At 45.4% G+C, this 15,636-nt stretch overlaps 1 protein-coding gene across 4 annotated transcripts in view; it reads right to left on the reverse strand.

Moving 5' to 3' along the window:
* Nucleotides 1–967: 967 nt before the first annotated feature.
* The window catches only part of LOC118312504 (nuclear factor of activated T-cells, cytoplasmic 1-like), a 109,173-nt gene continuing 94,504 nt past the window's right edge, over nt 968–15,636 (reverse strand). For all 4 annotated transcript variants that reach the window (XM_035637184.2, XM_035637175.2, XM_035637159.2 and 1 more), the window contains one exon: nt 968–2,809. In XM_035637184.2, the coding sequence (XP_035493077.2) occupies nt 2,754–2,809 (56 nt within the window). In that variant the 3' untranslated portion in view covers nt 968–2,753. The remainder of the gene's footprint in view (nt 2,810–15,636) is intronic.

Consider the following 15,636-nt stretch of genomic DNA (forward strand, 5'->3'; position numbering starts at 1 on the left):
GAGAGGGAGCTGATTCACTCATAACCACACCACCGCCGACGATGCTCACCGGAAAACACACAGGCCTCTGCTTGCACTTGGCCTATCAGCAGCTCGGTCTGTGTTTTTTTTTCTCTCCTGCTGAACTGCAGCGTAGGTCTGTTTGCATTTCAAACGGGGAAGACAAGACCAAATACCTGCTGAGTGATTTGCTGAGTGCCCTCTTGCAGTGGCCTTTGTGGCGCAGGGGAAAATGAGCGGGATGTAAGACAACCGACAGCCACTATGTTGTAGAAATCATGGAAATAATAATCATGACAATAATGTAAAACAGCACAGGCGTTAGAATTAAAATCAGAAATTGTCAGTGGAGGTCGGGCCCTAATAAGGGTTTATAGGCACTCCTTTCCCCCTTGTCAATGTCCAACTGTCTCCATTTCAGGTTTTATCAGGTTTCATATGTACAGGTTGGAACAGTCTGAGGTTTATTAAGGTCAAAAAGTATAACACTAGAAATCACACAGCCAGCTTGGAGGGGGAAAAAAACTTAGAACTAAAGCACAGCCATATGGGCGGCGCAGGTAAAAGGATTCTTTGAGCATGAACTGAGGGGGAAAAGGAGACAAAAGAGAAGAGAGCAGCCACTTTTGAAATAATTCCCCACAATAAAAGATAAATTAGAAGACTTTAAAAAAGGTTACGCTTCGCTTTAAACATGAAATATGGCCTAGCGCATTAGTAATATACTCGATAAAAAGAATTTGGAATAAAGAAAGTGATGCACAACACAAATATCACAGATAACCAAGAACCTCAATAGCTACTCTAAAACCCAAATGAGCAAGAAATTACCTTTCCACAATTGGAAAAAAATGTATATGTGTAATTTTTATTTAAATAAGTTACATTATACTTAAGAAAGAATCAGCGATATTACTGCTGCAACACAAACATTGCACCAAAAAATAACTGAGGGACTTTGGGTATGTATGGTCACCATTATGCCATTTATTAATTAATTGTTGAGAACACATTGAATGCACTTAAAACACATTTTCATTTATTTTCCATAAATATCTCATATTAAAGAGAAACATGTCCCACCTTGTGCCTACACAGAAAAAGAAGCCTTATCGAGTTGCAATGACCTCGTAGCCAAGAAAGAGAAGTAAGGCACAAAATAAGAAAACCTTATTCATACAGTTTTATCATGCTATTATACTATATGTCCCAAAACATGTATCAGGAAGCTATATGGGAAGCCACTGACAGCTAAATGATCCCCCAACATTATTATGGTGTGCATGCTCCAGAAGACAGATGACATGGGGAGACCGCAGCTGTTGCGAAAAAAGAAGAGTCCATGAGGGTGCGTTTATGACACGACGGTGGAAATCATTCGACAATATTTGGTCTGGAGGCAGAAAAAAACCCAACCTGCTCTGTTTCTATGGTAAAGTGCATAATGTTCTTTCTTTCTTTTTTCCGTATGGGGGGAACCATTCTACTCTAAAGTCTCTGACAGGAAGAGAGAGAGAAAAAAAAAAGGGAAGTTGGACAATAATTTCACCAAAGATAAAAATCCTTTGGTTTAATCAGATCAATTATTGCCAGTTATTAACAGTCCCGCCGACCCCTCGGTGGAATCAGCCTGATGATCGAGTGAAACTATTCTTCCATCACCCTGGTGCCTATTTACACGCAAACCTGCAGTGCAAGAAGGACGAGACAAAAATATATATTGTCCTGGAGTATTCTCATTTTACTTCAGCAGGTAAGCATACCGTTGTTCAACTACCTTATAGCTGGGGGGGGGGACTCTGCTACCTGCCTTCTTATAGGCCCCTGCAACACAGGAACTGTTGTCATAGGATATGTGTCTATACATTTCAACTGATTGTCTGTGCATCTATATATGTCGTGATCCGGGCGGAGGACTGGAAGACCGGGACAGGATGATTCAAAAGAATAAAATAAAAAATAGGCACTAAGGTGAAAAGCATAATGCAGGATAAGTAGAAATGGTACAAATCATATGGGGGGGGGGGGAGCTAAATAGCAAACTTGCACGATAAAAGCATAAGGCATACATATTACTTTTTCAAATACATGTTTTATACAAAAGAATATGATACAATAACATTTGGTATAAATGAACAATGGGATAATATGGAAGCAAGAAAAAGAAGAAAAAAAAAACACAATTCTACAATTCACATACTCCCCTACATGTTCTCTAGCCTTTTTTTTCTTCTTTTTTTTAAATTCTGTGTCCCTGTAAACAAATCATTGAAATGATACAAAAGGTTTCATATAAAAACTTCCACTCCGGGTTCACACCGACCACTTGCATTTGTGTGACCTCTCGCCGCCGGGGTCACTGTCGTAAGGCACCGATTCAGTTGTTTGCGCACTGACTTGCATAAAGGAAAAAAAAAAACGAAACCAAAGAGATGAAGCGTGACACTCGTCGTCCCGCTAGTTTTGTCCATGCATTACACATACACATCACGAATGAAGATTGTCATTTGTCAACGTTGAGCCGTTTGGTCCGCTAAAGAACATCTGCTGTGAACTATTAAGGCAAGTGCAGTCGTGTACTTTGCCCCCTGATGAATCACTTTCCCTTTTTTTCTTTTCTTTCTGTAAATATAATATTCATCTGTGTACTCAAATGGAGCTCGCCAGTGATTGTCAATGTGAATCCTGATGGCAGCAGTTGGTCCGGTGGGAGATTCCTGGTCAAAAATGTTTGGCGTGGACTCGGCGGGCGCCTACGCGTGAGTGTGCACGGAGATGCTGGAGAGGTCGTTCCTGATGATCTCGTTGACTGCGGAGACAAAAGGACAAAGTTCGTTAAATCACCGTTCAGATTTCTTTGGGGCACAGGGAGGTGCGGCCTAGAGGTAACGGATGCACGGCATGTGATGGGGAGAGTGTTTGGAATTCCTGTCGAGGTTTAAAGGGGCAAAGGGCAACACCCCTATTTTAAGATTATCCACCACGAAAGTGTAATAAGTGACATGATGAGGGCTACATCTGGGTTTTAGCGCCTTATTATTATTATTTTACTTTAATGCTTCTATGTCGCATATTGTTTTGAATGAGTGAGTCAAATAAAATCAGCACATCGAGGAAATCTAGGACCAGGTACTCTAGCATTGAAAAGACTCTGCGTATTACACGGTGGGATTTTTCTGATGGCTGAAGTTCTGTTGCTTAACTTTAAAAAAAACAAATTCCCAGAACTCTTAAAACTCAAACGTAAAGATAACTCTTCAGTGCTTTACGCCTGCAATGAATAATATCACGTGGCAGTTTCTAGTCTTGGCGTAGACGTGGCCGAGCTAAAAAAAACACTGGGCACCAGTGGTCACAATCCAAACATATCAGTGTCATGACCAGCCTTTAAAAACTCCTATCGGCCCCGTACACCCATCTTTTGTTTTGCAGCCGTCGTCTTTCCTGCACCAGTTCCTGTGCCCTCGCCTTTCCCACACTCGGGCAGACGCAGATCAGTCTCCTGCCTTTATCTGCTGGTGTGTTCTTTGGCATGACAGAAGGGGAAGTGACTGTGAAGACAGCGGCGGGGACCCGGAGCTCCGCGGCCCAAACGCAAACAAGAAGCTCCTCAGTCAGTGAGCTCGCCGCGCGATAACGCGCACTGATGTAGACGAGAGAGAGAGAGGGAGGGAGGGAGAGAGAGAGAGAGAGAGGGACAGAGAGAGAGAGAGACTGGTGAAAAACCACCCACCCCGCAGCGAGGAGCCGAGACAGGAAGTCCACCCACTCCGAGGTTCAAAGTGGGCATGCAGCTTGTTATCGTGAGAGACAGCTCGGTGAATTGTGAAGCATCGGCAACTATCAGGGCGAAAAGACACCACTTTGAGAACACAAGACAAAGGCTTTTTGAATTAGCCAACTATTCCAGTGCCGCAAATGATTATCAATACAGAGACATGTTGAACGGCAACAGTTTGGTGCCGACAAAATGTGAAAACAACAACGACATTTTCTCATTGAGCAATTGTGCCACAGTAACATCATCTGAACGTATCTATGGGAAGTGAATACTATGTCAATATGTACATCTGTTCTCTCCAAGGATGAGAAGGCCACACACCTATAATAATAATAGCATGTCCTGCTCACTATATGTACACACACACACGCACAAACACGCACACACACGCACGCACGCACGCACGCACGCACGCACGCACGCACGCGCACACACACACACACACACACACACACACACACACACACACACACACACAGGTTGGTTGGGACTCACCTCCCTGAACAGGAGGAACTCCCTTTGGAAAAATCCAGCCCGTGCCAACACGGCTGGCTGTTTTCAACTGCTCGGGGCCGAACAGGCATTTACATGCTGAGGTTATTTTTAGTTCCTGCCATCGCAGGACATAAAGGAAGCGCATGTAACAATTAAAACGATCAAACTTTAAATGTCGCCGCGCGTTTCTTCTTAGCCGAGGGAGGGAAAACAGCTCCAGGAGGGGGAAAGGGAAAACCCAACAAATGTACTGTAAAAAAAACCAAAAAAAATTCTCAGAGGGAAAAACTGTTTGCCTCCTTTCTTCTTTTCAGTTGTGGTTAAAAAAGAGGAAAAAAAAGTGACGTTTCCTCCACCCACACGTTAACTGCAGTATTATTTTTTCGCTCTATCGACTTCTATTTTCCATCAGCCTGTTCAATGATGTTTCCATTCTTAAGAAACAAGTAATAGAGAGAAGAGAAGGTGAACCACTGGCCCGTGAGGTTGTTTTTTTTTTGTTTAATCTTTGTGAGAGTGAGAATCTAAGAAGGAGGATGTGGCCAACGGTTACGCCACACAACAACACCAAGATGCTATTCATAGATGTTTAATGAGGCTGCTCGTGTCACTATTTAGTTTCTACAACAACTTCTGGGAAATGAAGACATTTTACTGAGCAGTTGATGAAACCCACACACACACACACACACACACACATGCACACAAGCACACACACACACACACACACACACACACACACACACACACACACAGGTAATGACTGTAAGCGCCTGGGAACAAACACATCATAAAATGCATTTAGTTGAATTCAATTTCATTTCAAAATGTTGTTTATTGAAAGTGATTTGGCGCTGGAAAATTAAATGTGGTCCATTGGTTGAGAGACTGAACTATGTTATTCAAAAAATAGTGGAGGTTCTCCGAGGGGGCCCTCTCACTTCTTACAAAAGGCGGAACAATTTGGTTTAGTCCGCCCCACAGACTTTGTAATGTCTTCCCTTAACAAAGTCAAGTCTGGGTCCCAGAAGAGAGTTACTTTTACTACCTGAATACAGTAGGAGTTAATCTAGCTACTATTAGAACACACACACACACACACACACACACACACACAGTATCATAAATTAATAAGGATCATAGCTGCGGGGGGGGGGGGGGGGGGGGGGGGGGGGCCCACGGAAGCTGCTGATGCACAGGGCCCAGAATTTGCTGCTACGCCCCTGCCTCTTCCGCACAGCACAGCACTTCATTTTTGACTCTGTCTCACCTTCCACGAAGTGACTAGATAACCACAAATATGCAGCACGGGTTGGAAGGCGGCGAGACATGCTGGGGAACATTTTGTTCAGAGTGGAATTTGGCTCAAAAAAACCAACGAAAAAATCAACTCCCTCGCTTAATGTGGATGGGCAAGTGCAAGATTCCCCTTTACAAAAACTGGGCCTTGTAAAGCTACTTTTAGTGTTTTTTTTTTAAAAAGCCTGCCAGGCAGTCACTTTCTCACAGTCTGGTGATTTCTATATGTCATGTTACACAATGACGATGCAAATGAAAGGTTCATTGTCAGACATGTACAGAGATGAACTCTGCGTGGCCTGGCATCGCTCCCAGCGGCATTGGAAACGTTTGTCTTCATTCGGTTTGCCCACGTTAATAATGGAAAGCTGTTACTGGGAGGGTTCCCCTCTCGTGAACAAACAAAAACAGCGGAAAACCGAGCTCCAGATATTCCCCCGGCGAAAGAGGAAACGTGCCTCCGCTAGTCTCGGGTTAAACGGAGCGAAATCCATTATTAGCCGCAGTGCCAGTGTGCTCGGTGGACCACAGCGTGGACCCGTCAGGACGTATATTCTTTGGGGCCGGTAGCGGAGATCTATTTCAGGCAGGTGTGAGAGTGACACAGAAATGTGACTGTGCTCTCCTTCGGACGCCACGTCCGACAAGCTTAATGCACAGTTCGGCCCCTTTGTGTGCGAACTCACCGGTGGTTTTTCGGCAGCGGCTCACAGCTAAACCGGGTGTGACTGCGGGCTGAGTGCACGTTGACCTCGCTTAAACAAATCGTATGATAAACTGGGATGGAAAAGGATTTGCCCTTTGCCTGCTAGGACGGGTGGCGGAGCGGATCCAGGGATACACGCTGCAGTACGTAGATGAAACGACCGGATGGTACACCCAAGGATGGGCCACAGTTGACTCATTGTGTGACAGGCTGTCCAGGACACACCATACTAGAAGGTCCAGACTACAGTAGGTGGGCGTTCAGACCACAGATAGCACTGAATTACAAAGAACTAAAGAAAAACAACACACAGTGGGGGGGTTCATCATGTCACAGCCCACTGCTGCTAGTACGCTCCTGCAGTACGAGTCGACAAGCCAACACACATGTTTTTTTGAGGTCGAAGGACCTTTTTGGTTTAAAGGACTGTGCCGCACCTACACTACGGAGACATTTGCATATTGCTCAGTACACAGCAGCAGGTTGTCGGTTTCAGTTGTGTGAGCGGCGGCGCCTGGGTAGATAGAGCGCATCGTTTTTCTCTGGGTAGAGACTTTCTCCAAACGTCATCGACATGATGAGTCGCTCTCCAAAGAATGACCTGCTCCATTCACGCATCTGCTCAACTGGACATATCACCGACTTTGTACTAGGGAGCTGGCTATCTAATGTCCTGTTCAACTGTTTCTGACTTTCGTTGTCACGTATGAATAACCCTTTACTGCACCTGGTCCAATACGTGTCCCCTTTCAGCTTTGTTTGGGGTCTCCACCAACTGCTGAAAGAACAAATTTGGCTCTTTGGCTAAATACTCTGCTACTGTATGTTCACCAGTTAGACTTCTTACCTTTAGCTTTTTATTGATTTCACTTCATAATTCTACCCGACATCTTGTTTTTATTAGACATTTTCTTTCATTTGTCCCAATAGATTACCAGTGATTTGACGAATCACAAAACTGATTGGTATTTTTTCTTCATCCACACAGAAGCAACAACTCGATGAGTGTCATGCTTTTCAAAAAACATATTGATTTAATATCCTTTCCCTCATCATTGTTTTTTATCCAGCTTTGGCACCGGATGATGATGAAAAATAGTTTTTCAACCTAGAGAATCTGTCGTCGAGTGCATCACCAGCTGTTTGAACTACTGGAACAAAGGAAAATGCCGTGACCCTTAAATCAAGCAAAAAGAACATGCACAAAATCAGTTCAAGTTATCTTGCACATACAGGGTATGTAGAGAGAACTTGAAAATGAATAATTTTGAATGTTTTATAGGGAGAAAAGACACTTCTGGTGCTGCAGAGACACTTATGGTGCTGCAATTTGTTTCTTTTCAGTTCAGTAATGCAAGCAAGGATCACTGAGTTAATGAGGCCACTCCGAGAGTTTTAGCATGAACCTGACCTGCACTGGGGGATTCGGTTCACATTGTTAGAGGAGAGCGCTGTGCACTGGGGTTCGATAACAGCCGGGCTTCCTCAGAGGACAGAGGATGCCCTGTGGTCTGGTGAGACAGAGCCTTCAGGCCTGAGAGACGCTCGCGGGTTCCTGCCGTCGTAACACGATCCCCCTCGTGCCAAAACCAGGACTGACTGGCAATGACCTGGCAAGAGAGTGACTTCACCTTTCCCCGGCTTCCCTCAGCTGACCGTCCGCAACGCGGCCTCTGAACCGCGGGTTGTAACGAAGGCTTCCTGCCGGGGGACTTGTGATCTCGCTCGGGGTCTCTTGATACTGAAGAAGCGGAGGGCACCTTCCTGAACTTCTCTCACTTTCACTGCGCGAATTGACTGCAGCTGTGTCGAGGTCAAGGACCTGCACGCTGGAGCAAAGGGGGTGTTTCCTCTGCTCCTACTTGTGCCTCCTGCAGCAGCACAATCAGGTCTGTGAGAAAGGGGAGGTAGCTTCCTTCAATTGTGGCACTCAGACTCTCAGCAGCATGTGAGGAAGTTGATCTGAGTCATAGAAGCGCTTTGATATAAACACAGATAAACACTGGCAGGGAGCTCATCGAGGGTAAAAGACAGACTCAAGAAAATAAACCTCATTTGAACTTGTGCTTTCATGTGAAATTGATTCGGTTGGCGAGGCCAAACTAAAGCTCAAACTTGCTGGAGAGAGACAATTGAATTTCCTGGTACATATTACTTTTGTTTCCCCACTATATCAAATCTTCTCTCGGCCTCAGCAGAAACACTTAATGGACAATTTGCTGCCTCCCACACACACACACACACACACACACACACGCACGCACGCACGCACGCACGCACGCACGCACGCACGCACGCACGCACGCACGCACGCACACGCACACGCACACACACACACACACACAGCTCCGGCGGCTGGACGGAGAGGCTGCGGACAACGTCACTCATCATGTGCTAGCAACCGGCAGCAGCAGCCGAACTGGGGAGGGGTCAAAGGTCAGCGCGCACATGTATGACACAGAGACGGGGTGACGGAGCGAAACGGAGGGAGACACGATCATTATTCCCACAGATAACACAAATGGAAGGAGACAAAGCGCTCCCCTAATGCTTCATCCTGATAAAGTGCTTCATAAATTCATCTGAAGCCTCGCAGGTAGACAGCTTCTAATCCATCTGGGCGATCCCTCCGGGGCCTAATGATGTGATGATATGTACAGACAGCATATTTCATCCCCACAGCGAGGCTGGATGTGTGAAGCCCCATGCGCCTTTCCCAGGTGGAAGCACTCAGTCTCCGGCACTGACAGAGGACGATGGAGGAGAAGAGATAGGGCTGCGCAGTGAGAGTCTGCCTTCAAACAAAGCTGGGGGGGGGTGGGGTGGTTACGGTGAGAGCGCTGCGGGAATCTGTGAGGTGCCGTGGGCCGAGGGCCAAACAACCTCCTCGCGCTGCGGAGGTGAACAGTCACGCCACGAAGTTCGTGATTTAGAAGTAGACAATATGGGAAAAGCGCGTGAGAAATAGTTGATAAGCAAGAGCATATATTCCACCTGGGGGCCGCAAATACTGTACACATCCCTCTCCAAAATCCGTTTTGTGTTCCCCTCGTTCTTTTCTGTTTGATTTACTCTCTCTGAGCAGAGTGATTGTTGCCACAATCCAGGGGAGAGGAGAGAGGAGCAGATGAAAATGTGTATATGCTCATGTAAATCTCTCCAATTGTTGCCTTGCGTTCACAGCGAGTGAGACGCTGTGCATGAGCAGCAGCGGGTGATTTGTGGACTTTCTTTTGGCCCGTGTTTCAGCTACGCCGTCTCTCCTCTGCTCCCCTCTGATTGGCGGAAACAAGAGAGAAAGACCTGGAGGAATAAACTCTGCAGAAAATAGTGTGTTGTCATATAATCAGCGTGCTCAGACTCAGTTGACCACCAGACCGAGATAAAGCAGGAGAGGATATCGCATATCGCATATCATTAAGTATCTGGTCTCCATTAACATTAACAAGCCTTGTCCACAATTGGATTATAATCTGTCATCTGATTCATTGATATAAATTATGAAGGTAGGAAATTTTTGTGAAACCGAACGTCCCACGTTGTTTGGGGACGTTGAAAGTGACAGAGAAGAGGAAGAGCTGTGGCGGCACAGAGGGGCAATGAGACTGATGACAACCCCCCCCCCCCCCGGAAATAAAAGTGTGTTATTGTGTGTTTGTAAAACCAGAGGCAGAGTTTTCAAAGCCGATAAAAAAGGGAGCACGAGCAAAGGATGCCAAGAGAAGAGCGATACCACCTTTCTTTTGAAGAGACAAAGTTAAAGAAAAGAAGAAATAAAGTTTGGGAGTGTAAACACTAAGTGCTCTGATGTCGCCGAGAGAGATTCTGCGATCGATATTCCTGCTGCTGTTTTTAGACAAAGGCTCCTGGCTCGGCCGGATAGCGGAGATGAAGCGTCCCCGAGAAGCGCCGCTGACGTGCTCCCGCGGCCTCATGCGGCGCGGGGAGCCGCGCTCTGATCTCCTGCTCGGAGCCTCCGACGTGCCTCGCTTTCCACAGGACGTGCTTTATGGCTCTCCGTAGCCAGGTGAGTTGGACCGTGTTACCGAATAGCTGAGGCGTCTGCCTGGTCCAGGTTAACGTTGGGTGGAAATGCTGCGTTCCAGGCTTGGGAACACAATAAAAAAAAAAAGCCCAAATTAGAAATCCAAAGACAACACGTTTTACTGGGAGTCCCACCGGCGATGTGCTTATTTTGGCGGCGGGGGTGCGTAACCTTGGTCTTTGATCTTGCCGCTTGTGCCGTGCCCTCTCCCTATCTCACCTCACTCTGTCTCTCTCTGCGAGCCCGCCACTTCCTCCTCCTCCTCCCCCTCCTCCTCTCACTTCCTCCCGGGCCCAGGAGGCCGCGGGTGTGCTCGCTCGAGGCCGGTCTCCGGGGAGGATGAGGGGGAGGTGTTTACATGGTCGGAGCTGCTCTCCGGTGCCCTCATCATCACTGACTCCTCTGAACACCATTTGCACAGCTTGTCCAGACTGCGATACGATAACAGTCGAAAAATAGATTGGAGCATCAGTGTTCTGATTAAACAAGTGTGCTCTTTGTTTTGAAATCTGAAAATAGGAACAGTATGAGTATACTTTAAATATCCAATATGTATACAAGGAGGTCTTTTTTTAAATGCACGATATTGTCCCACAATGCAATCTGTCATGTACAGTAAGTAAAGGTTGGACAGCAGTAAATTTCTGATTTCTGCTAATGTAATAATAATGTCCTTTTAAACTTCATAAAACTTTTTTGTAAGGTTTCATTTCAAACTAGAAAATGTGAATTAGTTGACAGGTCGCACGCTACCTTATATAATTCTGGTGAAAAGTAATTCTATTAAAGTGGCTGTCAAGGAGTTTATAATTATTAATATGTAATACTTGAGACACATAGATATGAATTATGGCTTTACTGCGGCTGATTGGTTCAATATTCTTTCCTTTGCAGACTGTTTCATTTTAATTATTATTTCTATTTTTCATCTTCAGATATTCTAAAGAACATAACTGCATTAGCAGTGTTTATTTTTTTTTACAGAAAAAGAAAAAGGTCTCTGGCCACACTTTGACAAATGATATCAAATCGTGCAGATGCTGAACGCGTCGCACCACAACAGTGCCGTCAGTTATTGTGATTACATTCAGTTTGATTGTGTCCAGCTGTAGTGGAAAAAATACCACAACATAAACCCCGCAATCAAAGTGTTTATCAGAAGGAACAGTGAGACTCAGACGCTAAAAGAGCTTCTGACATAAAGTGTGTGAAAAAACAACCGAGAAATCAAAAGCCCAGTTTCACACGACTGGCGACGCGTAGCTGCGAAAAGCAAACAACCCCGGGCCTGAAAATAAACCAAACACAAACATCTTTGTGATTCAGATATGGAAGGAGACAGATTAAAAGTTTTTTTCTGCAATGGCTCATTACCAACGGGTTTATGGTAAAATAACGCAGTCATCTGATAAACTCGCCGCGATTGATTCTGAATTAGAAACGTATGGTCCGAGGCAGACGGCCCGGGACTTGACTGGTTTCTCAAAATGGCACACGAGAGCAAAAGAATATGAGCATATTGAAACAATCATGCGGCGTTGGGTTGCAGCCGTCTGAGGGGAGAATTTGGCCGTGCACCTGCGCATAATACGATTTACAACTGCGTTTGTATTGAGCTTCTTAAATCACCTGTTGACTGTCAAGTCGTAATGTGGGATTTCAGGATTGTTTTTCTTTTATTCATACACGGAGAAGATATGTTTCCAAAAAGGCTTAGATCAGCGCAAGCTTTATTGTTCGCTATCCATCACGGAGAGATGGCTCAGAGAGGCTCCTTCCTGTTTTAAAGTGTGTCCCTCTGCTTTCAAGTGTGTGTGTGTGTGTGTGTGTGTGTGTGTTCGTGCGCGTGTATGGTCTTCGGGTTATTTAACCTAGTTTGCCATCCATGAATATCAATGGTTTTGCTCTCTGTCCGCTGCCAGCAAGAGGTTTGTGCTGCAATGACGCTAAAGTGTGGTCCTTTATCTAACGTGGTTCTTCGGCGGTTTGTGCTGCGAGTTTGGCAACCCCAGTCTCTTATTTGTTGTCCAACAGCCTTGGAACGAATTTGTCGGATGAAAGCAGCATTTCCACCGATCCAGCGTCTCGGAGAAGCTGACAAGGGGCTTTTTGCAGGCGTCGTCCAAGAGTCTCAGAAAAAGACACTGTACTAAAGACGACCTTACAAAGCTCCTGCTGTGCACAGGGACACGGCCTCTCTCTCTCTCTCTCTCTCTCTCTCTCTCTCTCTGACTCTGCACCGGAGCCGAGCGTGACCTGATCAACACTCCGTTGACCTCCGGGATTCAAAGACACAGGGGAGGAGGCGGCCTCAGGGCACATCAGACCAGTCTGCCGGCAGGAGAGAGTCAGTCTTGTTCCAAAGTTCTCCTTTCCAACCCCCTCGATTTGATTTTCACAGACACGCAGAGACACTCTCATTTGTGGTTAGCGTATTGTTGTAGAGAAACCCGGGAGTCGAAAGGTGAACGCACAGTTGCTCCAACTCATGGAACCACATTTTTAACCTGCTTCTGTTTGTGTTTCGTTTCCTTCAGATGTGATAGTTGTTGGGGCTCGGGGAAGGGGAAACGTATATATATATATATGCCTCCGCAGAAACCAGAGCCTGGTATTGCACTCGGACACGCGGTAAATCTAACTGATTTCATTAAAACGTACGTGACATTTCCATTCGCACATTGTGTAGGAGCCCAGCTTCTCCAACTCCACGCAGATTTGACATCGCTGATTTATAACACGAGCATAAAGAATTGTCTTGTCTCCTACTTATGTTTGTTCTGCGCCCCAGAGGCGTAAGAGAAGACTGAGGTGTCAGTTTCAGTACCACTTTCTAATAAGGAACTCTTTATAAAGTGTTCATATTCTGTAACTAATGTGGATATTAGGGGTTAATAAATTATTTACAAATGTTACAAAATGTTAACTCTTTACAAACCAAGCTGAAGTCAAGTCAAGTTAAAAACTGTGAACAAAAAGTCTTACAATAAAGGGCATACTTACTGCATTTCTCCTGGCCTCTCACTGTCTTAATCAGTGGATGAAGTTTGCTTAACTTGAAAAAATAATATATCACTAATTACTATGCATATAGTTAGAACTTATATGGCAATAGTAATTATCATGACATGAGTCATTTTAAAATTAATAATTCAATAATTCCTGAAGTTTACTTTTCATTATATCGTATAATTATATTATTTCATCTATATTTATGTGAGTGCAGGAGTTTAGTTGTTGACTAATACATAAATACAGTCGTATCGGCTTACAACTATATTAAATAGTTTGTCTACAGAATATGTTATGAATTCATAAACTGCTTAAATAAGGGAGGTGGTGTGTGTTTGGGGGTTTTGATTAAAATAAAGTCTTCAATATATATATATATATATATATATATATATATATATATATATATATATATATGCTGAATATATAAATGTTGGAAAGCTGGGACACTCTCCGCTTTCAGCTAAAGCGCCACTTTAGACTTTGATTTTTTTTTTCGTCTCTCGATGTTCCTCACACTGTAAAAAAAAGAAAAGAAAATGGCTGAGGCTTCCTGGTCATGCAAGGCCCGTTCCTCTATTTGTTGGCGTGATGTTTTGAGAGGAATTAGCCTCAGCTGAGAGCGATGGAGGGAGAGCCGGGGGACCCGTTGAGGTTTTATAACTGCGATGGGTCATGTGTCAACAGTAGGACACTTACAGTTCAGTGGTTATGATCATTCCCTCCCCTGAAGGAAACCCATTCACCCACCGCGCGGCGAGTCTCTGCGGCCGCCGGTGGGAGAGGAAGAGAATGTGATCTTTAACTTCACTTGTGTTTATCTTCCTTTGACTTTCAGTGTTTTGCTTTTAACAGCATTAGCTATGAAAGCAGCATGTGTGTGCGTGTGTGTGTGTGTGTGTGTGGGTGTGTGTGTGCGTGTGGACAAACGGGGGCAATGGGAGAAGCTGCCAGGGAAAATCACGATTGCATGCTACTTTCTTCCACCTCACATTTTCCCCTCCTTCTCTCGGTCTGTCTGTCTCTCCTTTGCCTCCTTTCTTTCTATGGCTGACCTGCTTCTCCTCATGCTCGCTGAATATTCCTGGACGCGAGGCCACGATGGGAATCTCTGAAAGTACACGTCGCGACTTTTGTCCGGCCATTTTAGGTCCATTAGCCATGATGACAGATAGCATGCTGTCGAGAAGGGAAAGTGTGTGCAGACTAGAGAGCCACGGATCACGGATGGCGAGGTCAAAATCACTCAGAAGAATGATTTGTGATTCGACTCTTTTGACACATTAACAGGGGACACGTGCATTTGGTTTATAGTCTTGTGACTGATTCTTCTGGGAAACTCACTCCTTCAAAGCTCATATCTGCATCTTTACTCTCTTATACTTTCTATCTTCATGCCACCGCCTCCTCTCCATTTCTCTTCACGATTATCTCGCTCACCCTCTTTATTTTTTTTTCACCCTGAGGGTGTCTCTGCACGCGGAGGAGACGGCAGAACTCTGCCAGGAGTCGCTTTCCCCATCCCTCCCGGCCGGATCGGACTTCTCTGTTGACATCCGTCACAACAGGATACTGTTTCACTGAGTTAACACATTTCAGACGGGGAGCTGTTACTAAGTGGTCTGGGACCGAGAGAGCTACTCCTGTTTACTGATGGCGCAGGTATTTGACATCCCCCGGATACCGACCCAAAAACACATGCCACTGCTCAGGGCATCTCAGTGCGGCTGTTGGGTTCACGCGGGGGATCCCATCTTTGAACAGCGATCGGCTGTCTGTGACTGGACTGAAGTGTCCCCGAGCGAGACCTGATCCGCTCAGAGGGGTCGAAGCCGCCTCGAAGCCGATCCAGACCCCTGGCTTCCCCGTGGAGCGTCAGAGTCAGATGTTCTTGTTTGTTGCTCACTATGTGTCTGGACTCTATGAGTTTTCCATGTGCTCACCGTTTCAACGCCAGTGAGGAAATAACCGAGGTTCAAGGCAAAATGATGTTGTTGTTGTTGTTGTGTTTTTTGTAACTGTGCAACAAATGTGGTGTTTTGCAGTTATCTCCGCAGACGAGCAGCGTTTTGCAGGAGTGCTGGAATGTTTGAGGAGATTATGTGATGTCCTTTAACTCCCAAACAAACAATCACCACCCAGTCCTAGTCTCTGAAAAGAAAAGAAAGAAAAAGGCTTGCCACGACGACACTTTACCCTGTGAACTCTGGAGTCTGAAAATAGCCGAAACTGATCATAAAAAAGTCATCGGAGAAATGGACCATGCTGAAAATATGGCTCAAACGGAGGCACAGATAA

Source organism: Scophthalmus maximus, chromosome 1 (assembly GCF_022379125.1).
Source record: "Scophthalmus maximus strain ysfricsl-2021 chromosome 1, ASM2237912v1, whole genome shotgun sequence".
Lineage (NCBI taxonomy): Eukaryota > Metazoa > Chordata > Actinopteri > Pleuronectiformes > Scophthalmidae > Scophthalmus > Scophthalmus maximus.